Raw genomic sequence first — 22,340 nt, 5'->3', positions numbered from 1 at the left:
CTTGGGGCCAAGATGGGGTGAGCACGTGAGCCAAGAGCAAAGCCCAAGGCCCAACAGAGAGGATCCCCGTCAAATTGACCCAGGGAGATTGCATCGAACACCCAGCCTTTGAGTACTTATCAGCATAGGTGAACATGAAGCAAAGAGGAGCCCTTCAATCTTTAACACTATTTCATCAATGAACTAGGAGAGACACCAAGATAGCCACATCAGACGGGGAACCATGTTGCATTAATTGTGCCTCTGCCGAAGCACACTGCATTTATGGCAATCTAGCCTTAGCCAAGTGATGCATTAATGGTGCTGCTAATGAGGCACGCTGTATTAATGAGACTGAACCAAGAGTCATGATGGGAACAAGGGACTCACAAGGACAGAGAGGATCTACCTCTTTCTCATACGTCAGTATAAATACCAATCTCCGGGTACGAGGAAAGCTCTTTGGCTTTCATTACCCTTTACTTTAGTGTTTTATTTGCCATCTTCTCAAAATATTTACTAACTTTGGTATCATAAGCTCCCCTAGCCCCCCAGGCTGTCCTTTTTTAGCTCCATTCGAGTTTTGCAAGCCCAGTGAAGAAGACTCGAGTTCCTGAAACATGACCGAAGAGTATGAAACATGACATTAATATATATTTATATATAATTTTTACCAAAGGATTGTCAAAAAGAGTAAAAGAGAAAATTGAAGGAAGAACGAATCAAAGAAGAATTTTAGGTGGTCCCAATGACGTATTAGTCTCACGTGAACAGAAAATTTAATTATTTAGGAGAATTCTAAAATAAGATACTCAAATCTTAAATCCCTGTACAATTGTTGTCATTCCATAAAAAAATATTAATCGGATCGAATGTGACAAATTGACAGAGCAAGGTATCTATAGTAAATATATACAGTATAGCTTCCATGGGAAGATGAACAAGTGGCGTGACAAATTAATAATTTCCTTTTTTTTAAAGAGGCCCCATACTTGAGTGCTGGGTGGGGGCCTTGAGTCTGCCAACACCCATCATGACTTGACAACAAAAGCAATGCATGTTGAATTATGCTGCAACACGCGAAGGAAAATATTAGTGTATTTTAATAAAGAAAAATTATATGTGCAGTCATTTTTATAGATTCTTTTATATACTTTAATGATATAATTAATTATATATTAAAAAAAAATTAATCCAGCCAATCATATCAGTGGAGTGCGCAGGGAGTACGTAAAAATGACTATATGTAGCATTACTCTTTTATAAATTTATCTTTTCATTTTAACTGTTCTTGTATTTTAATTTTAATTATTATTATTTTTATTTAATAATTAAGAAAATAAATATTAATATATTGATGTATTTTTTAATTTTTAAAATATTTAAAAATTGACATTAGACTAACATTATCGAAACGGTAAATGTAGCCTGATGATAATTGAAGAATTTGAATGCTAAATAGCAGTATTTTTCTTCATCCTATTTTCTTATGACAATTATATTTATTAATATAGTATAATTTAAATACCATTATCCATCTAAAATCCCATCACGACTGGGATATAATCGTACTGCAAACCAGGGCCATTCAAACTGGAGAAATCATCACGACTCATAATTTGAGCGTGAATCCAGGATGACGTCATGTATAAATGTCGTGTATTTTATTTTTAGAAAGGTAAGATTTATTATTAAAAAGTAAATTTTTTTATATAAATTTTATATTTATTTATATTTTTTAAATAAAAATAAAAATATATTTTTTATATTTATACATATAAATATCTTTCACATATAAATATCTTTTACGTACTCTATACATATAAATATCTTCTTTTTTTGATTTTCCAAAGATAGGGTCCTAACTTCCACGTGACCGTAAATATTAGATCATCATAAATATCCCAATTAAATATTACGAATGCGACACCGGCGGCCTAGCTAATGTGAACAAGAAGGGCACATTTTTCCTCGCTTTCCTGATATGTATTCAAATCAGGGGTGAAGAACAATTTCATAGCTAGGAACCTTGGTTGAACACAAAAGATCGAGCTTCAACAATGAATCTTTATGCCATATTCTTGTGGATTGCTCTTCTGATATGTCTTCCTCTGCTGCTGCTTATGAAAAAGGAGCATGCAGCTCAAAGGCAAAACAAGCAGCTGCATCCACCACCAAGCCCTCCAAAGCTTCCCATTATTGGTAACTTGCATCAACTTGGTGAATTACGTCACCAATCTCTCTGGAGACTCTCTAAAAAATATGGTCCTGTTATGCTAATTAAGCTCGGTGGAATCTCAAATATTGTCATATCTTCTGTTGATGCTGCCCGGGAGGTCTTAAAAGTTCATGATCTTGACTGTTGCAGTAGACCGCCCTTAGACACCACCAGAAGACTCACATACAATTATCGAGACATCGCTTTTGCACCTTATGGCCAATATTGGAGAGAGATAAGGAAAATATGTGTTCTTGAAGTTTTTAGTGTGAAAAGGGTGCAGTCATATCGACCCATTAGGGAAGAAGAAGTGGATATGCTTATCAATTCAATATGGAAGTCTTCTTCTTCTGCAACTTTTGTTGATCTATCTGAGAAGTTGTTTTCTCTCACTGCAAATGTGACTTTTAGAATTGCTTTTGGTAAGAGTTTCCGTGGGAGTGATTTAGATAATGAAAGGTTTCAAGAAGTTGTTCATAATGCTGAAGCCATGTTGGGGAGCTTCAATGCATCTGAGTACGTTCCATACGTGGGGTGGATTGTGGACAGGCTCTCTGGTAGACTTGAAAGGCTGGAAAGGATTTTCCATGAGTTGGATGATTTTTTCCAACAGGTGATTGATCTTCATCTCAAGCCCGACAGAACAAAACCAGAGCATGAAGACATTATTGATGTGCTGTTGAAAATAGAGCGAGAGCAAACCGAGGCTGATGCTGTTCACTTCTCTAAAGCAAACATTAAGGCAGTCCTCTTGGTAATTGGTCTTGATTTGTTAAGTTCTTTCTTTCTTTATTTCTTTCTTCTTCTTTTTTTCGGTTTCTTTTTTATTTATTTGTTTTTTAAGCTTTTTTTTTCAACTTCAATTCAACCATCTTTCAAGTTTAAAAAAAAAAAAATATTCTATTTCAACTTTTTATTCAATGATTTACTTAGATTTAAGTGAAAAGCAAAAAGAACAAAAATAAAAACTAAAAAAATTTAAAAACTAAAAAATCTTAAAAATATTATATTTAAACAAATTTTCAACTATAGTAAAAAATCCTAATAATTTTTACTACGATTCATTACTTTTTCAGTATGATTCATATATCATTTAAGATTATATCAACATCCAAACATAGTCTTAGGGGATTTTTGGAGAATGAGATGAAATAAGAATTTTGTAAATAATAGTAAGATGGTTTGTGATTAACAGTGAGATAGTTTGAGTTAAATATTTTTTAGATTTTGAGAAATGAGAAAGAAAAAGTTAAATAAAAAATATTATAAAGTTAAAATATTATTGAAATATAATTTTTTAATATAATTTTTAGTTTGAAAATTGAAAAAGTTAGAATTGTTGTTTGTTTGAAAAAATTATAATGATTACTTTGAAAAAATTGTAATGATTAATTTGGAAGTGTTTGTATTTTTTTTTTTTGAAAAGAATCATTTCATTAATAAATTTAATCAAGAGAATGAATACATGGTGGACAAAACTCCAAATCAACTATATCCTCATTTGCCCCTAGTGCATGCTTAGCTAAACAGTCAGCAACCGAATTGGCTGCTCTCTTGGTATGAACAGCCTCCCAAACTTCCATCCGAGCCAACAAGTTTCTGATGTCCCAGATGATAGGCCTTGTTCTACTACAACTGATTTCAGTCTGATTAATGCCATTGATCACAACTAAAGAATCCCCTTCCAAAATAATCTTCCTAAGGCCAATCTCTTGAGCAAATCTCACAGCTTGACATGCCTCATAGGCTTCTGCAATTAGTGGATCCTGTGTGAATATTCTTCTCATCCTTTTGGCTGCAATTACATGCTTACCATGGTCCCTAACAATTATGCCAATGCCCACCATGTTGGTGTTTTTGCATAAAGCACTGTCCCAATTCACCTTATAGAACCCTTCAGGTGGAGCTGTCCAGCTACTGGTGCAAGATGAAGGACCTGGTAGATGGGACTCTGCTGTAACAGCAGCTTCTTGGAAATCCTTCACTGCCTGCAAACTGAGGCGCATCAAATCAGAAGGATGAGTAAACTTCTCTTCAAACAGAAGTCTATTCCTCCTCTGCCAAATCTTGTGTGCAATAACTGCTATTACCTCCACTTGATCTTGTCCAAAATGAGAAAACCAAGCCTTGAGTAGCCCTTTAAGGTCACAGACATCAAAGACAGCCTTCTGCAGCTTTTTGAAACCTTGACACCAGACATCTCGTGCAGCCAAACAAGACCAGATGGCATGTAAACTTGATGCTTCTTCTGATAGACAGATAGGACACATAGGTGAGTCCACCACCCTGCGTTTATACAGATTGAACTTGGTTGGAAGAGATTCCAAACAAGCTCTCCACATGAAAATTAGGACTGATCTAGGCACATTGAGATTCCATAGAGATAGCCACAACTGACTTTCAGACCCTGCAGTTGAACATTGTCCCTTAGCCTTTTCAAGTAGCTCCATTTGTAGGTGATAGGCACTCCTTACTGTAAAGAGGCCATTCTGGTTGCATCTCCATACTAACATATCAGGACACCCATAGGTGCTAACAGGTAGTTGGGTTATGAGATCCACTTCTCTTGCAGAAAACCAACTCCTAATCAGAGAGTAATTCTAGCCCTTTGTCACTGGGTCAATAAGACTTGCCACTTTCTCATTCAGGTCTACAGTAGTGGGACTACTTTGAATCTTAAATGAGTCAGGTTGAGGAATCCACCGATCCTTCCAAATACACACCTGATCACCATCCCCTATCCTCCATAAAGACCCTTCATACACCAGCTTTCTAGCTTCACACAGGCTCCTCCATATGAAAGAGGGAGAAGAACCTACCTTGGCATCAAACAAAGAACAGTTAGGGAAATATTTATGTTTATAAACCTGACCAACTAAAGAATCTGGAGATTGGAGTAATCTCCAGCATTGTTTAGCTAACAAGGCTATATTAAAGCTTTCAAAATCCCTATAACCAAGCCCCCCCTCTGATTTAGACTTGCTCATTTGCCTCCAAGAAATCCAATTAATCTTCCTTTCACCTTCCTGTTGACCCCACCAGAATTGTCTCATCATGTTGTTAATCTTACCAAGCAAACCTTTAGGAAGTTTAAAAACCCCCATGCAATAAGTTGGTAAGGCCTGGATGACTGCTTTCAGCAGCACTTCTTTTCCAGCTTTAGACAATAATTTATTCTTCCAGTTGCATATCTTACTATTGACTCTATCCAAGATAGATGAGAAAGCCTTGGATCGAGATCTTCCAACAAAAGCTGGTAGCCCCAAATACCTCTCATAGGAACATGATGATCGAACACCTGCTATACTCAGTATCATTGCCTTTATCTCAGAATGAGTGTTTTTGCTGAAATAAATAGAGGTCTTCTCCTTATTCAACCTTTGGCCAGAAGCCTTCTCATAACATTCCAATAGATAGAGCAAGTTGCTCCACTCTAAGGATGAAGCTTTACAAAACAACAAAGAGTCATCAGCAAAAAACAAGTGATTAATGCAAATCTGGCCTCTAGCAATAGGAACTCCTGTTATAGCTCCAGAAACTTCAGCTTGTGACAACATGCAACTTAGAACCTCAGAACATAGAATAAAGAGATAAGGTGACAAGGGATCACCTTGTCTCAAACCTCTAGATGCTGAGAATTTCTGCTGAGGAGAGCCATTCATAAGCAAAGAGAAAGAAACTGACTCCAAACACTTCCTAATCAGGCCACACCATTTCTCATGAAAGCCCATCTTAGACAATGCAGAAAGCAGAAACTCCCATTCAACCCTATCATAGGCCTTGCTCATATCTAACTTTAAAGCCATAAAACCATATTTACCCTTCAATCTATTGTTCATAGAATGCATAGCTTCATAGGCAACCATCACATTATCCATAATAAGCCTACCAGGTATAAAAGCACTCTGGTTTGGAGATACAAGAGCAGGTAAAACTTTCTTCAACCTATTTGCAATGACTTTAGAGATAATTTTATAGATTACATTGCAAAGAGAAATAGGTCTATAGTCAGTTACCTTGGAAGGGTCTTTCTTTTTGGGAATTAAAACAATAAAGGTGTCATTGATGGTGTGTAGATCTCCTCTACCAAGGTTCAAGAAGTCGAGCACTGCTTTACTCACATCCTCCCCCACCACCTGCCAGTGTGCTTGGTAGAACCCTACATTGAACCCATCTGGTCCAGGTGAACTCAGTGGGTTCATCTGAAAAACTGCCACTCTCACTTCTTCTGCCACAAAATCTTTGCACAAAAAGGTGTTCATTTCTTCTGTAATCTTAGGAGTCAAGGCTTGTAAGCAAGCACCAATTCCTACAGGCTGAGAAGATGCAAATAACTTCTCATAATATGCTTGAAATCGCCCTGACACCTGAGTAGGATTAGTATAGAGACTGCCATCTTCCCCTTCAACCTTGCTAATCCTATTAGTTTTTCTTCTTTGGTTGGCACACATGTGAAAATACCTTGTATTCCTGTCCCCATCTTGTAACCATCTTTGTTTTGCTCTTTGTTTCCATCTTAGATCATCTTCTGCTAGTAATTGATCTACTGCCTTCTGCTTCCCCTTAATAACAGCCCCAGACTGCCCCATATTCTCCTCTTGAAGCCTCGAAATAACCTGCAAATGTTCTAACACCAACTCCTTATTGTTTTTATAACAGATCTTTTTCCATCTAGTGAGAGCCTTTCTGCATAGTGTCAAGCCTCCCAATACTGAGTGGAGTTTGCTTCCCCTTGCTGTTTTTGATCTCCATTCTTCTTCAACAATCTTTCTGCATTCCTCCTTCTTGTCCCAAGAGCGTTCATATCTAAACAAATGCCTTTTCTGAAAACAGTTGTTGAGCTCATTGGACATGGAAACAAAAAGGGGAGAGTGATCTGAAGATTGAGCAGGAAGAGTGTAAATATCTATGTAACTGAACATGAGAGATAACTGTGAATTGCCCAAGCCCCTATCCAATCTTTCTTTGGTAAACTGGTTGGTTTCCCTGTTATTACTCCAAGTAAACTCCAAGTAAACTTGAGAATGAAATAAAATATGAGATGAGATAAGAATTATATCCAAACATTATCTTAATTCCATTTTTCAAACATATTTCAAATAATTTATTTTGTACAATTTTTCCAATTACTATCACAAAACTCAATAACCAACGTCTCCAAAAAATTCTAATTTAAATTCTTGTTAACCAAATAAACCCAGTGCTTCCTATCCCTTCACCCAAGGCTATTAATTTCATTTTCTCGTTTTCAAGGTTTATATTTACGAATTAATAAAGGTTTTCATCTGCTGAATGCAATATCTTTTCTATCATCAGAATCTCTTCTTAGGTGGAGTCGACACTGGTGCAATTACCATGATATGGGCAATGGCAGAGCTTGTTAAAAGCCCAAAAGTGATGAAGAGAGCACAAGATGAAGTCAGAAAAATCGTTGGAAACAAAGGAAGAGTCACTGAAATTGACACGGATCACCTTCCATACATCAAGATGATAATGAAAGAAACTTTGAGGTTGCACCCTCCGGCCACTTTGCTTCTCCCTAGACAAACCATGGTACCCTTCAAGCTCCACGATTATGATATTAAAGCTCAATCAATCATGCAAGTTAATGCTTGGGGAATAGGACGGGATCCCCAATACTGGAAGAACCCAGAAGAGTTCATCCCAGACAGGTTCATCGATAGTTCTGTTGATTATAAAGGCCAAAACTTTGAGTTTTTGCCATTTGGAGCTGGCCGAAGAGGTTGTCCTGGGATATATATGGCAACATCAACGATTGAGCTTGCACTGGCAAATCTTTTGTATTGTTTCGATTGGAAATTGCCGCCGGGGATGAAGGAGGAAGATATTGACATGGAAGAGTCGCTTGGTCTTAGCCTTACTACTAGCAAGAAAACAGCTCTTAATCTTGTGCCAGTCAAGTTGTTTTAGAGGCAAGTTGGCAGTTATCAGATGATGACATGAGCTTGAAAGCAACCCTGAATATCTTCTAGGGAATATCTACTTTCCTGTAATATATATATACTGTAGCTGCCAGCTACAATTAATATGCAAGACTAGAGCTTCGAAATAAATGGCTGTTAATTAGTCTATACATGTTTGTTTGCGGAGATAATTGATTATTTCTTTTTCATGTAATATATCTTATATATTCCCCTCTATTTTTATTTTTATTTTATAAAGAGGACAGTATTGTGTTTTATTGAATGCACTCACTTATGACACAGAAAACTGTGATTACAACTAGATACATGGGGTTACAAATAATGCTAAAATCCAAAACCAAGTATCAAAATAAAATTCAATAACACAATTAATAGAAAACCCTAACCATCATCCACATAACACACATCAAATCAAAAGATCCGATCCACAAGTGCATGCTTAAGAAAGAAACTTGCAATCAAAGCAAGACAAAGTAATAACAAAATATGCTTAACATTGAAATCATATTATCGATGTCGTATAACTTGTAAACCTGCTTAGTCCAGTCAAATCTCTCCCCTAATGGCTTTTGGAAGGTTGTCTCTAGAATTGGATAACAGCTTTGTACCTCTAATGTTCAATTTAGCTAGTCTGTCTGCAACGTGGTTCGTTTCCCTAAAGGAATGGTAGAGTCATATCACCATTGAACGAGTTGTCCCTCTAGCGTCTTTCCACAATCTCTGACTACACCAATGAACTTGCCCACCAATTAAATCCCTAGCATAGAATCCGTTTCAACCTCTATTGTTTAATATTTATTTTCACACATAAACTAAGACCATCAGCTAAGGCTCTTATCTTTGTAAAATTGTTAAAATTAATACCATAGAACCTGACAAAGACGAAAATCATATGACCATTCTTATATCGAAGGATCCCTCTAGCTCCACTTCGACCAGGATTACCAAGGCTACTATCATCGATCAATGGTAAGTTTAGCAAATCTCTGAGCTGGGCACATCCACTTCAATATCTGCATAGATTTTGTCTGGACGAGAATATTCTTTAAACCGTGTTGCTATAAAGTCACCATCAGAGCGTTTGGTGAAAGGCTTATTCATTTTAGTGTTCATGAGTTGAGCTAAAAAATGATTGATCTTTTAGCACATTTACAACTATATAACCACAAGGACCAGCTTATTAATGAAGGGAGAATGCCAATTGCAATGTTGATTTGCAAAACCGCCTAAGCCTGAGATAGCCATTTTTGAATTTTACCACGCCATGTATTGGTAGGTACAAGATTCAGACCCAATGCATCCTAAAAATAAATTGCCAAGGTTGAAAGTAGATCGAGACAGCTACACGTAAGTTATACACATAATGATAGTCAACATTGATATGCGCACACATGAAAAGTTATGTAACTTGTGTTAATAGTCATGGCTAGATTGGACATATATATTGCCACAAAATAGAGTTGGAGGAGCTGGGGATAACACCACACGATCACGGAAAATAGATAGCCAAATGAGTTCAGCAGAGGTGCGAGTCATATATAGCAAGATACTAGGTTTCAGTATTTGACTAAAAAATAGGAGGTCGTTTCTTGGCACACCAAAAGATGGGGTTGCTGCCAAGAAATATACACTAGCCTGTCATAGAGTGGTGGATGATGGGACAACCAGCCACGTCAACATCACTAGGGAAGGCATAGCTAGAGATTCACATTGCTACTAGAGTAGACATGCAGCCTCATATCAATGGTTCCATCTACATATATAATGCAGAATCTTTTTAACCAATTTATAATGGGCTTTAGTAGGCTGTTGCATAAATTATGAAATATGATGTACACTGAAAGCAAGATCAGATCATGTATAAGTGAGGTAATGAAGCTGGGTGCTAATATTACGAAATTGTGCAGAATTCGAGCAGGGAACATCAGATTGAGCATTGCTGGTCTTGCTTGACAATTGAGTCATGATAGGCTTACAATATGGAATTTGGGCCCTGTTAAGAATGTCAAGTACATATGTGGATTGTAAGAGAATTAAGTACCTTTCAAAAGCTTGTGTAGCCTCAACGTCCAGAAAGTAGTGTAAAGGATCTAAATCCTTCATGGAGAGTGGAGTTAAGCCTGTGCAGACGGCAGCGCGAGTCTTTAACACACACACTGTCTTTCTTCTCGACTGTTGCTCAAAGATCGACTTGATTAGCTGAGGTATGCTCCCTTTTCTCATGCGCTTGGTTTTGTGCTTCTTGTTCTTATTTGTCTAGTCAAGTCTAGATGTTCGAAAACTAATATCAAATTCCGCCATAGTTTTTTGCTAGTGATCATTCTGTATTCGAAAGAATTTACGTAGCTTTCCTTCTTCATAACTCTCACTCCGCATCTGTGGCATTGTTTCTATTTGAATATTAAAGAGCCACCGCATCCTGGCCAAAGTACCGCATTAAACAAGAATGTCTCATTCTTTTATTTTCATATTTTTATGGATTTAGTTTTTTTTCTGGGTTTCTATTTTTAGCTTGTGATTTGTGGATTTTGGATTGATTTATTTCTTCTGATTTTATGGATGTTTTTTCTTCACATACAATTTTCTTGTTCTTTCGATTTTATGGGTTTTTATATCAGCACAATAATAAATCATAATACGTTAGATCTACTAGCACAACCAGTCAAAAGACAAGAACTGGTGGAAGGGCAAGGAAGTTTTGTATTGGAGTTCCAAGATAGATAAGGGTAGGGAAAAAAAAGTTAATAAATAAAAAGAATAAAAAAGACAATTTTTCACAGACAAATTTTAAGGTTGCAGATTGAAAAACGTTTCTCGTAATAGCAAAATATCTCGTTTAATTTTCTTTTTGAATGAATAAAGAGCGTGAGATTGATGAGCAGAGTAGATGGATTTCATTTCATGTTATATCTATAAAAATCTTTATCCTGAGAAAGGGGTTGTGGAAAAGTTCCTGTGTCTGTCCTCTTCTCCCATTGACAGCACCACTTACTAACAACGAGTTTGAAAGTTCCTTATCATGTGTTTGTCCTCTTCTCCCATTGACAGCACCACTTGCGAACCACGAGTTTGAATAGAGTTCCAACGTAATTAACATAAAAAATCTCCATCTCTGAAAAGAAAACCTCGAACAGTTTTGGTACCATATATATAAACGTTATCTAGCCATGTCTTCTTGTAAGTTACTAGAAATATTGAAAATCAAATATTATATGTTTCTATGTTTTTTCAACTGCAAGACTAAGTTCTGTTTTAAGCATACGGTGGAATGATGGTATGCTTTTCATTTTCACTCATTTGTTAGAGTTTGAATTGTGTTGTTCATTGATTGGTTGGGAAAAATATGATTGAAGCAACCTTTTCTCTCTTACTTGGTTGCAAAGCGAATCTTCTGCCTGTGAATGAGATGGTAAAACGAATGTGGAATATCTCAGAAAACTTCTAAAATAACTTGTAGAAGAGCACCTTTGTTTGGAGTGGTTCCTGTAATGTCCCAATGGAATATCCAAACCACATGACCTATACTTTAAAAGAACTAGTCAATGATATAATTGGAATCCCATTAGAATCTTATAAAGAACATGAACTTATAAGAAAAGGGAAACTAGAAAATTGCAGACACTATGCTGCTATTGAAGAACAAAAAACAAGTAAGGCAATATTAGAAAAACTTTTCTTTGCTCTTCTCGTTGAACTGTTTCTATTGTTATGTTTTCTATACATTCGAGCTTGATATTTATACAGAAGTAATGGGGACACGTGATGACAAAGCCTGTACAAAAGTAACAAAAGAAAACAAAGTTTTGTGCTGTACATGAAAACAGAATAGAAAAGAACAAAAAGCAGAAACACGTTGCTGCCCATATTGCAACTTTAATCCATTATTCCAATTGCTCCCACCTTCTTTCCTTGTTCTTCTGAGAGATTCTAGACTTGTTGGCTGTCCAATTTAGCTGGATCATGGTCATGATGGTGCACTCACCTTTCATTTCCTTTTGTGCTTTCAACTGGCCCCCGCATGGTGGAGAGTAGATGTTTTCTGCTCCCATCTTGTGCAAGTGTGTGTAGAAGCTGTTAGATCCCAGTGCCTTAGTCAATATATCTGCAACTTGTCATCCACTATTTACATGCTTAGTAATGACACTTCCTTCTTGAACTTTATCACAGATCAAATGGCAATCGAGCTCTATATGCTTAGTCCGTTCATGGAACACTGGATTTGCTACAATGTGTAATGCACCCTTGTTGTCACAATGTAATATAGCTGCCTGGGATGATCTACTATTAAGTCTTGAAGTAAAAGCCTTAATCAAGTTAATTCACAGCAAGCTCTTGCCATGGCCCTATATTCAGCTTCAGTTGAGGACCTAGAGATAGTGTTTTGCTTCTTAGATTTCCAAGATACTAGGGAAGGACCAAGAAAGGCACAGTAGCCTGTCACAGGCCTTCGTGTATCTAGGCATGCTCCCCAATCCAAATCACAATACACCGCAAGTTGTAGATTAGATTGTGAAGAGTACAACAAGCCTTGTCTTGGAGCTCTCTTTATGTACCTTAGCACCTTATGAGCAGCATTTAAATGTGGGACTCTAGGAGCTTGCATGAATTGGCTAAGCAATTTGACTGAATATGCTAAATCTGGTCTGGTGATGGTGAGGTAAAGAAGCCTCGCAATGAGTCTTCTGTAGATAGAAGGATCCTTAAGTAGGGCACCTTGATCCATGGGCAATTTGCTGTTTTGATCTAGAGGTATCTTACTAGGTGTAGCTCCAGTGGTCCTCGAGTAAGATAATATGTTCAATGCATATTTTCTTTAACATATATAAATCCCCTTTTCTGATCGTGCCACTTCTAACCCAAGAAAGTACTTTAAAACACCTAAATCCTTTATCTTAAATCTGTAATGTAGGGAAGATTTGAGAGAATGAATAATATCCATGTCATTACCTACTATGATAAGATCATCCACATAGACAAGCACAACTATAAAGGATTCTCCCACTGACCTTGTAAACAGACTATAATATGCTTTTGACTGTTTGAACCCCTTTTGAACAATGAAATATGAGAGCTTGGCATACCATTGCCTCAATGCTTGTTTTAATCCATATAAACTCTTATGAAGTTTGCAAACTTTTGCACAATTACTATCAGCATATCCTGGTGGAAACTTCATATAAACTTCCTCCTCCAAATCACCATGGAGGAATGCATTGTTCACATCCAATCGATGCAAATTCCACCCTCTAACTGCTGCTACAGCTAGGGCTGTAAAATAAACAAGCTACTCGACAGGTAGCTCGAATTCGACTCGAATAAACTCGAAATCGGCTTGAATCGAATATTAAATGGGCCGTTCGTAAACACAGAAATAAACTCGATTATTAAACGATACAAACTCGTATAAAACTCGACCGACTTGATTAATGTTCGTGAATATACTCGTATAAAGCTCGACTCGACTCGTGAGCTCGACTCGTATATATTTATACATATATAGTAAAATATAAAATATATATATATAATAATCAATAATTATATATGTATTATTAATTATGTATATAGAATTATAGTGACTTATAGTTAAACATTTTCTTCTACATATACTATAAGTTTATATATTTAATTTATAATATTAATATATGATATTGATATATTTATCTTATTCTTATCAAATAGTGAAATGTCATATAAGAAGTTATGCTTATAGGATAATAAGGCTCTAGGTTATAGTCTATAAGCTATAGTCATAACTTATTGCCCTATAACATATCACTCATAAATCATAATTATATCATTCTATTTACAATATTTTTATTAATCTATCATAACATAATTATTAAATACTTATCACCTATGATTCTTAGATTATATCATTATATATTCTATGAATTTGCAACACTACTTGCTAGTTTTAAAAATTAATTTATATAACAATTAACATGCATTATAATTTATAACTTATAATATTTTCTAAAATAGAATACTCTTTTTGGTTAATATACGGTATTAGCCTATAGTATTATTATATTATACTAATTAATATAACTATAAATTTATATTATGAGTACCAATTTGGAGAATGTTTGATAAAATATAATGTTAGACAATTTTATAGTATAATTAATTATTTTAAATAAATATAGTTTTTTTTACAACACTACAGTCACTACTTGCTAATTATAAAAATTATAATATAAAAAAATTAACATGTATTATAATTTATAATGCATAGACTATAGTATTTTTTTAATAGAACAATATTTAAATATACTTTTTTATGCTAGTATAAATTTAATTAAAGAGCCGATTAAACCCTAGATTGATTTGAACCATTGGATATGTGGTTACTTTTTCTTGGGACTTTGGAGCCGTTGGATTTTAATGGAGGCACATTTACCCTAGGGTTACAACTTTCAATGCTTCTCGAGTCTTCTACAGTTCTACTGTTGCGCCGTTTCACGTTTCACTTTCACCAAGTGAAATTTCACTCTCTCGGCCTTGCCGCTTCACTTTCTCTTCTCTCACTCTCAGACCCATCGAGAAACCCTAGCTTCTTCTCCTGTTATCCATTCTCTGAATCTCTTATGCTTACACGGTTACACCGATTACTATTTACTAGTTACCTCCTATATGCCATCTTAATCTATCATTCGATTTGTGTGGTGCATTTGGGCCGCATTTGTTCTCGAGGGGCCTCGGGCCATCGAGTGAAAATGGCTGCTTCTGTAGTCTGCTAAAAACCCTAGCAGATGCAGTCAACAGCCGTTTTAGAGGGGAACCATGGCTGTAATCTCAGCCTCTGAGAAAGCAGCCGGTCCTCGACAAATGGGTCATTAAATGCATGCATTTATGACTCCCAACCACTGCTTCCTTGATTTTGTGGCTTGTGGTTCTCTGGTTCGTCGATTCGTCCATCCACGAGTCGATTACCCAATTTAATTTCCTTTTTCTACGCATTTGGTTGGGAATGTTGGCAAATTTGATTGATTTATCTAGTTATAGTTTTATCTAGCTATTTTCAATGCCCATTTCTGGTTCTATCCTAACTCTTTTTCATATTGTGATTTGTGGTATTGTGGGCACAATAGATCTACATGAAATCATCTAAGTACACTGTCATTCATGAATCGTGATCATGAAGCAGTCGTATATGCTAATTTTGATAACTGTGAGACACTGAGACTATGACTGTTTTGGTTGTCCATCACTTTGATTGTTAAGTTTATGTTTTAATTTTAATTTTTTCTTTTAATCTGTAATAGTTGAATATGCCCTGTTAGAACTTAGACCTTAGGCCGTTAAGTGTTAACTTCATGTTTTGGTTATTTTGCTATTGCTTACAATTTTTGAACTTGGCGTCTAACTTGAGCTTTCTGCTTTTATATCTGTCTTTGCTGCTTGCCTAATCATCTTGCCTACTGAGTTGTGCTCAAAGAAAAATTTATAGTCGCAAGTGAGTTCTCTCAGCCTCTCAAGTTAATTGCTATTTAATGATGCTTTATGTTCTTGCTTGAACTATTTAATAATGCTTTATTGTTCATGTTTGGGTTGATTAATCTGATCCTATGGTGATTTTGGCCTTAAGTAGTGGTGCATGTTTTATTTAACATGTATTGGTTGTATTAAATTTACAATCTGTCTTGTAGTTGTGTAACTGGGTTTATGTTCTAATTTCAAGTATTTAAATATACTTTTTGAATCTGTTTTGGTTGCTTATAAAGGATCATATATGGTGATTGCTTCAAGTATTAAATTTACAATCCGTCTTGTAGTTGTGTAACTGTGTTTATGTTCTAATTTCAAGTATTTAAATATACTTTTTTGAATCTGTTTTGGTTGATTATAAAGGATCATATGCTTCAAGTATTTAATGTTGTTATCTTTACCATGTGTTACTTGATTCATCTTAATTCTTATCCAATCTGTTTTTTCTTTATGTTCTAATTTCAAGTACTTAAATATGCATATGTATAATCTGTTTTGGTTGATTATAAATGTTTATACATTGTTCTTGAGAAAGTATTTAATTATGCCATAAAATTGTGTTGCTTGATTAATCTGTTCCAATCTGTTTTGTGTTTCTGTTCTAATTTCAAGTACTTAAATATGCATATGTAGAATCTGTTTTACTTGATTATAAATGTTTATACATTGTTCTCGCTTCAAGTATTTAATTATACCATAAAATTGTGTTGCTTGATTAATCTGTTCCAATCTGTTTTGTGTTTCTGTTCTAATTACAAGTATGAAATGGCATTTGTGTTTTTCATGTTTTTGTGACAAGTTTTATCTAGTTTCTTCTATGTTTATGTTGTTGAGGTGCCTTGCTTCTGGAGGCACATCGAGCCACTAAGGCAAGATTGAATACTAAAACTGTTCAAGTCAAATTAGTTTGACTTTAACATCTGTTTTAGTTGAATTAAATCAACTATATCAGCCTTGCCTTTTGGAGGCACATTGAGTCATCAAGGCAGGGCTGTATAACAAAACTATTATTGTGAAATTGTTTTGACTTTAACATCTTTTAGTATCTTTGCCTTCTGGTGGCACCTTGAGCCACCAAGTTGAAAGGTTGTTTTGATTTCTGGTCTGTGATCCCATGCTTATTGGATATTTCTAGTTTTGTGTTTACAAAATATTAGATCCCACCAAATGGGTGATCCAGTTAATGATGTTGATCCGGTAGAGGAGTATGAAAATGAAAACTCTGTTGGGATTAGCTTAGTAGAGGCCATATTTGATAATGATAGAGACACTGCCCAAAATTCTCAGGCCCCTAATACTGTGTCTACTGAGGGCCCTTCCACAGAAGTTCAAACAGTAGCCTGTGAAAGAAAGAAAAGAAAGAGGACTTCTAATGTATGGAAGGATTTTGTTGAAGTTGATAGCAATGGGGTTAAACAGCCTCAATGTAAGTGGTGTAAAACTATATTTAAAGCTTCTCGCTCAAGTTCTACCACTACATTACGTAGGCACCTGCTGACTTGTTTGCCATACATGGGGTCTAAGAAAAAACAAAAAGTCTTAGCAGTTGAGTCTAAGGAGGCAGATGGTGCCTTCACTGTCTCAAACTTTACCTATGATCGTAATAGGGTTCGAGAGCTTGCCTCTCATATGATACTTTACCATGAATATCCATTCTCTTTAATGGAACATGTGGTATTTAATAGATTCATGAGTGCAAACACTCCATATTGGGAAAAAATGTCTCGGGCTGCTGCAAAGAAAGAATGCATGAGAACTTATGAGAAAGAAAAGACAAAGTTAAAGGCTTTGCTTAAACATGTGAATAAGGTTCATATCACAACTGACATGTGGACTTCTTGTCAAAAACTTTCATATATGGTCGTGACATGTCATTTTATAGACTCTGATTAGCACCTTCAGAGGCGTGTCTTGAACTTTTGTAATGTGCCACCTCCACATACTGGCCTTCTTATTTCTGATGCTTTAGAAAAGTGTTTCCAAAGTTGGGGGATTGAGAATAAAATTAGTTCAATTACTATTGACAATGCTAGTTCTAATGATGTTGCCATTCGGATGTTGAAAGATGATTTTAGATTGAAGACAACACTGTCTGTAAGTGGCCAACTGTTTCATGTATGTTGTTGTGCACATATAACAAATTTACTTGTACAGTATGGACTTGGGGAGATTAGGGATATTGTTGATTGTGTTAGAGATGGTATAAAATATCTAGTAGCATCAGAGAGTAGGCTAAAATAGTTTAGTGAAATTGCAAAACAGTTACAATTGCCCTCAAAGAAACTGATTTTAGATGTGCCTACAAGATGGAACAACACTTATTTAATGTTGGATGCTGCAATTCAGTTCAAAGAAGTTTTTCCTAGATATGGTGATAGAGATAGATGTTTTGAATGGGTTCCAACTGTTGAAGAGTGGGGGCAAGTTGAAAATGTTTGTCAACTATTAGCTATTTTCAATGAAGTCACCAATATTGTATCTGGAAGTGATTACCCAACAGCAAACTTATTTCTTTTTGAAGTTTGGAGAATGAAGGACATCTTAGGTAAGAAGAGTAGAGATGAGAATGAGTACATGAAATCAATGGTAAGAAAAATGAGTGCTAAATTTGACAAACATTGGGGGGAGTGTAATCTATTGATGTCAATTGCTGCGGTGTTAGATCCTAGATTCAAAATGGTCCTGATCCGGTTTTTTTTTCCTTTAATTTATCACGGGCCAAAGGCTGCAAAGAATATTGAATTATATTCTTTGCAATTATATAATGAGTATGTTCATGAATACAATTAAACTCTTGAGGCACAAAGAGAGCAGGATAATGCTCGAATGAATGTATTTGGTTCTTCCTCAAGTGTTGGGACTGGGAGAAGCATGCAGAGTGGCCAGTCATTATTTAAATCTTTTGTTAGAAGTATTGATACCGTGCAGCCTAGTAAATCAGAACTGGACAATTATTTAGAGGAGAGCATTTATATTTGTGAAGAGGGTTCAGATGCAAGTTTTGATGCCTTAGAATGGTGGAAAACAAATAGTCTCAAGTTTTGAACTTTGTCCAAACTGGCCCGAGATATTTTGGCTACTCCAATTACCACAGTTAGCTCAAAATCAACATTCAGCACAGGAGGCAGAGTCATTGATCCTCATAGAGCTTCATTGAAGACTGAAACTGTCCAGATGTTGTTATGTGGGTCTGATTGGGTTAGAGCACTATATGGGCTTAAAAGATCATCCACAAATTCTGTAAGTGTATTTTATTTATTTTAATTGCCTATTGCTATTATACTATTTTATACTTACTATTATTAATTTATTCACAAAAATACTAACTACTGTTTTTTTCTTGTCAATAGATGGATGTTCCATCAGAAACTCATATTCTCTTGCCACAGTAATAGGCCCATACAAACTTACATTCTGTTTTTTGAGCATGTTGAAAAAATGGAGCATTTGGGCAGTTTTCTAGTTTTATTTGATCTTTTTTTGTTTAGTCTATATTATTTGCTATATGATATTTGGACAGTTTACTTTGTAATATTTGGACAGTTTGGTTGTTCTATTTGATTTTGTTTGGGATGATATGATTCATGATAGTTCAGGTAATTTCTAAGTTCTAACTCCTCACCATCCAGATTTCCTTAATTTACTTTAAATGGCAAATTAAATTTTGCATTGCAAACATCCCTTGACAATATTACTAAGTTAAAAGTACTTGAGTAATTTTGCAAGGGAATAAAAATTATATTAATGTTTTTTTACTGGATCAGTGTGTGCAGGTTGTCATGGTGATTTTGTTCAAGTTTGGGAACTTGTTGACTTCTGAGATGGTGAACTCTGATTTTGTATAAGTTTGGTAACTTCCTATCATTGTGAATTTCCTGAAATTTTGGTAACTTCAGTCTGCAGTTAGAAGAATGAGATTAATTTCAAACTTTGGTAACTTGTTGTGAACATCTGTTTTGGACACTGCAGTTGGCCATCTATATGTTTGTCTGGCTGATTTTGTTGAACTTTGGTAACTTGTTATGAACTTATAACTTCTTTGGTAACTTATTTGGTAACTGCCAATGATATGAGAATGAGAGTATTGTGGGCCTATGGCTGGTAACTGTCTCAAACTGCATTTTGTATCTATTTTGTATTGATATTTTGTGGCTGGTATGAGAGTGTTGAGTTTTGAGTATTTTCTATGTATGCCCATTGAAGTTGTCAATTTGTCTACCTCACAGTTTGTTGTCTGGCTGATATGAGTCATGCCTATTGGCTATTGCCTATTGCTGGGTCGTTGTTTTGGATCTATTCTGTGGTAATTGCATAATGCATTTGGTAACTTGGCTGAATCACTGATGCACATATTTCTATCAGATTTTGGGAACTTGCTGACTTATGTGACTATCACGGTGATATCAGATTTCAAAACTTGTCTAAATCCCTAATGCACATATTTATTTATGATATTGCCTATATAATTGTATTGTGTAACTTGTTAGAGATATGATATTGATTTTTCACAGCAAATTAAGTTTTGCATTTTCTGTGGAATATCCCTTGACAGTATTGCTAAGTTAATGGTACTTGAGCAAGGGATTAAAAATAACACCAATTGTTTTAGTGTATTAGTGTATGCAGAGCAACAATGTCAAGATTTCTGGCTGGCTCCATGCATGATTCCATGAAGACTGAGGACTTTGTCATTTGATAGCCCATTTTTTGTTTTGAAATATAATGTATATTATTTCATAATTTATTGTTGTAATTAATTTTTTTATTCACTTGTTCTGTTAAGATGTAAAGCTTCGTCTAATATTGTACCATAAGTCCATAACCATAATACTCTTAATGTAAATTTGTATTTAATTTGTTATCAGTATTGATGCATTTATTTTAATTTTATAATTTTATATGGTTATATAAATAATTTAATTAGTGGGATTTTGACATAAACGAGCCGAGCTCGAGTCGAGCTTGGGCTCGGCACGTTAACATAATCGAGCTTGAGCCAAGCTCGAGTTCATTTACCTACTATACGAGCCGAGCTCGAACTGGCTCCTAGGCTCGGCTGAGAGTAAATACTTGTGCCTGTTATTTATCAGAGTAGAGGCAAAAGCCAAACACCCGAATACCCTAAGATGAGAGTAAATAGGTTTGGTCCTAAAAAGGAGCTCAAAAGGGGTCTTGTTTTTAAGTAATGGTGAAGGGGTTCTATTTATGAGATATACTACAATGAGGACGCAGTCATTCCAATATCTCATTGGAATTTCACTTTGAAACTTTAGGGCCCTGGCTACATTCAAGATGTGTTGGTGTTTCCTTTCTACAACAGCATTTTTTCTTATGGATTATGCCTCTTTTTGAATAAAAATATTTCATGTCAAATTCCCCTCCATTATCACTTCTAATCACTTTGATCTTGGAGTCAAATTGGGTCTCAATCATTGCAAAAATTGTTGTAAAGCTCTAATTGCATCAGATTTCAGTTTTAACGTATACACCCAAGTACATAAACTAAAATCATCAACCATGCTCAAAAAATATCTTGATCCATCATGACTAATTTCATTAAAGGCCCCCAAAGATCACAGTGGAATAAATCAAAACATTTTTCTGATTTATGATGGCTAATATGAAAAGGTAGTTTATGTAATTTTGCTAAAGGGAAAACTGAGCAAGGTATGGAAGCAACATCAAAATCAGAAATTTCATTTTTGCTAATCAAGTTCATCCTAGAATCTGAGAGGTGCCCAAGTCTATAGTGCCATAGACCAAAATCTTCATGGTGGTTGATGACAGAAGCAGAAATGGCAGTGTTGGTGGTTAGAGAGGATAGGACTTCAACTAAAGCTGTAGGGGAGACTTCATTCCTCAGTAGGTGATACAGGCCATTCCTCACTTCACCCATTCCAATCGTTTTCCAAGTTAAAAGGTCCTGAATAAAACAATTTTGAGGTAGAAAAATAAGACAACATCTTGATTTTTGATTAAGTTTTCTAGCATATATGAGGTTAAAAGAAAATGATGGAATACAAAGCACATCATGCAAGGTCAAGTATTTTGATATATTCACTGTTTCAACATGAGAAACATTGACAGTTTCACCATTTGGAAGAGCTATAAAATATTTGGCAACAGTTTTGATGGTGGTGAAAAGGGAGGTTGAGCAGACCAAGTGGTTTGTTGCCCCCGTGTCTATTATCCAAGGTGCATCAAAGGTGTTGTGTGTATTTATGCTACAAGCTGAGAGACAAAGTGAGATACCAGATATTTTTGACATGTCAGATTTAGAATGACTTAGGGAATGAACATGATTAAGTGAAGGTGTGTGAGAATGACTTGGTTGTGATTTGAGCAAGGCAATCAGCTGTGAATATTGCTCTTGAGTGAGTGCTGCTTGATTGTTGTCGACCTGCTCATGTCCAGATGGCATAAGGGTAGTGACTTGATTGGCAAATGCTGGTCTGCCCTTCCCAAGGAGCTTGTGGCCTGGTGGATAATCATGAAGTTTAAAGCACTTTTCTACAACATGGCCAAGCATTCTGCAATGGCTTCACACTGGTTTCTCAGGGTTAGCTTTAAAACACCTTTCTAAGGAATGTCCAGGCACTTTACAAAAAGTGTAGTAATACTTTCTCTAAGATGTGATATTCTACCTTCCTGCATCTGTATCAGTTGTTATCATAGCCATGGAATCACCAACTAAAGTGTCTATAGAAATC

General features: G+C 35.6%; 2 protein-coding genes and 1 long non-coding RNA gene across 4 annotated transcripts; 2 read left to right on the top strand and 1 right to left on the bottom strand.

The window, feature by feature from the left end:
- The first annotated feature begins 1,910 nt into the window (after window positions 1–1,910).
- LOC122312404 (cytochrome P450 71B36-like) lies at window positions 1,911–8,289 on the top strand. 2 transcript variants are annotated; one of them, XM_043126993.1, is made up of 2 exons: window positions 1,911–2,903; window positions 7,514–8,289. In XM_043126993.1, exons 1-2 carry the CDS (start codon window positions 2,040–2,042, stop codon window positions 8,126–8,128), a joined length of 1,479 nt encoding a protein of 492 aa, XP_042982927.1. In that variant the 5' UTR covers window positions 1,911–2,039; the 3' UTR covers window positions 8,129–8,289. The 2 variants fall into 2 exon arrangements, with proteins under 2 accessions (XP_042982927.1, XP_042982926.1); XM_043126992.1 differs by having other exon boundaries at window positions 1,913–2,951.
- A 4,162-nt stretch (window positions 8,290–12,451) lies between these two features.
- On the bottom strand, window positions 12,452–12,865 carry LOC122312680 (uncharacterized mitochondrial protein AtMg00810-like). The gene has a single exon (XM_043127342.1). It carries the CDS (start codon window positions 12,863–12,865, stop codon window positions 12,452–12,454), a length of 414 nt encoding a protein of 137 aa, XP_042983276.1.
- Window positions 12,866–14,332: 1,467 nt separating this feature from the next.
- On the top strand, window positions 14,333–20,226 carry LOC122312405. Its single transcript, XR_006243178.1, has 2 exons — window positions 14,333–15,598; window positions 19,395–20,226. It is a non-coding gene; the product is annotated as an uncharacterized LOC122312405 (long non-coding RNA).
- The last annotated feature ends 2,114 nt before the right edge of the window (window positions 20,227–22,340 follow it).

The sequence above is a fragment of the Carya illinoinensis genome, chromosome 6, assembly GCF_018687715.1.
Source record: "Carya illinoinensis cultivar Pawnee chromosome 6, C.illinoinensisPawnee_v1, whole genome shotgun sequence".
In the NCBI taxonomy this organism is placed as follows: Eukaryota; Viridiplantae; Streptophyta; class Magnoliopsida; order Fagales; family Juglandaceae; genus Carya; species Carya illinoinensis.
Note: the sequence above shows the minus strand (reverse complement) of the source record. Positions and strands in the feature narration are given on the sequence as shown.

What these genes read in the sequence shown, in the direction of transcription:
- LOC122312404 (XM_043126992.1), top strand. Translation starts at nt 2,040, where the DNA reads ATGAATCTTTATGCCATATTCTTGTGGATTGCTCTTCTGATATGTCTT. An exon ending in ACATTAAGGCAGTCCTCTTG is followed by an intron (nt 2,952 to 7,513) that starts GTAATTGGTCTT and finishes TTCTATCATCAG; the next exon opens with AATCTCTTCTTAGGTGGAGT.
- LOC122312680 (XM_043127342.1), bottom strand. Translation starts at nt 12,865, where the DNA reads ATGGATCAAGGTGCCCTACTTAAGGATCCTTCTATCTACAGAAGACTC.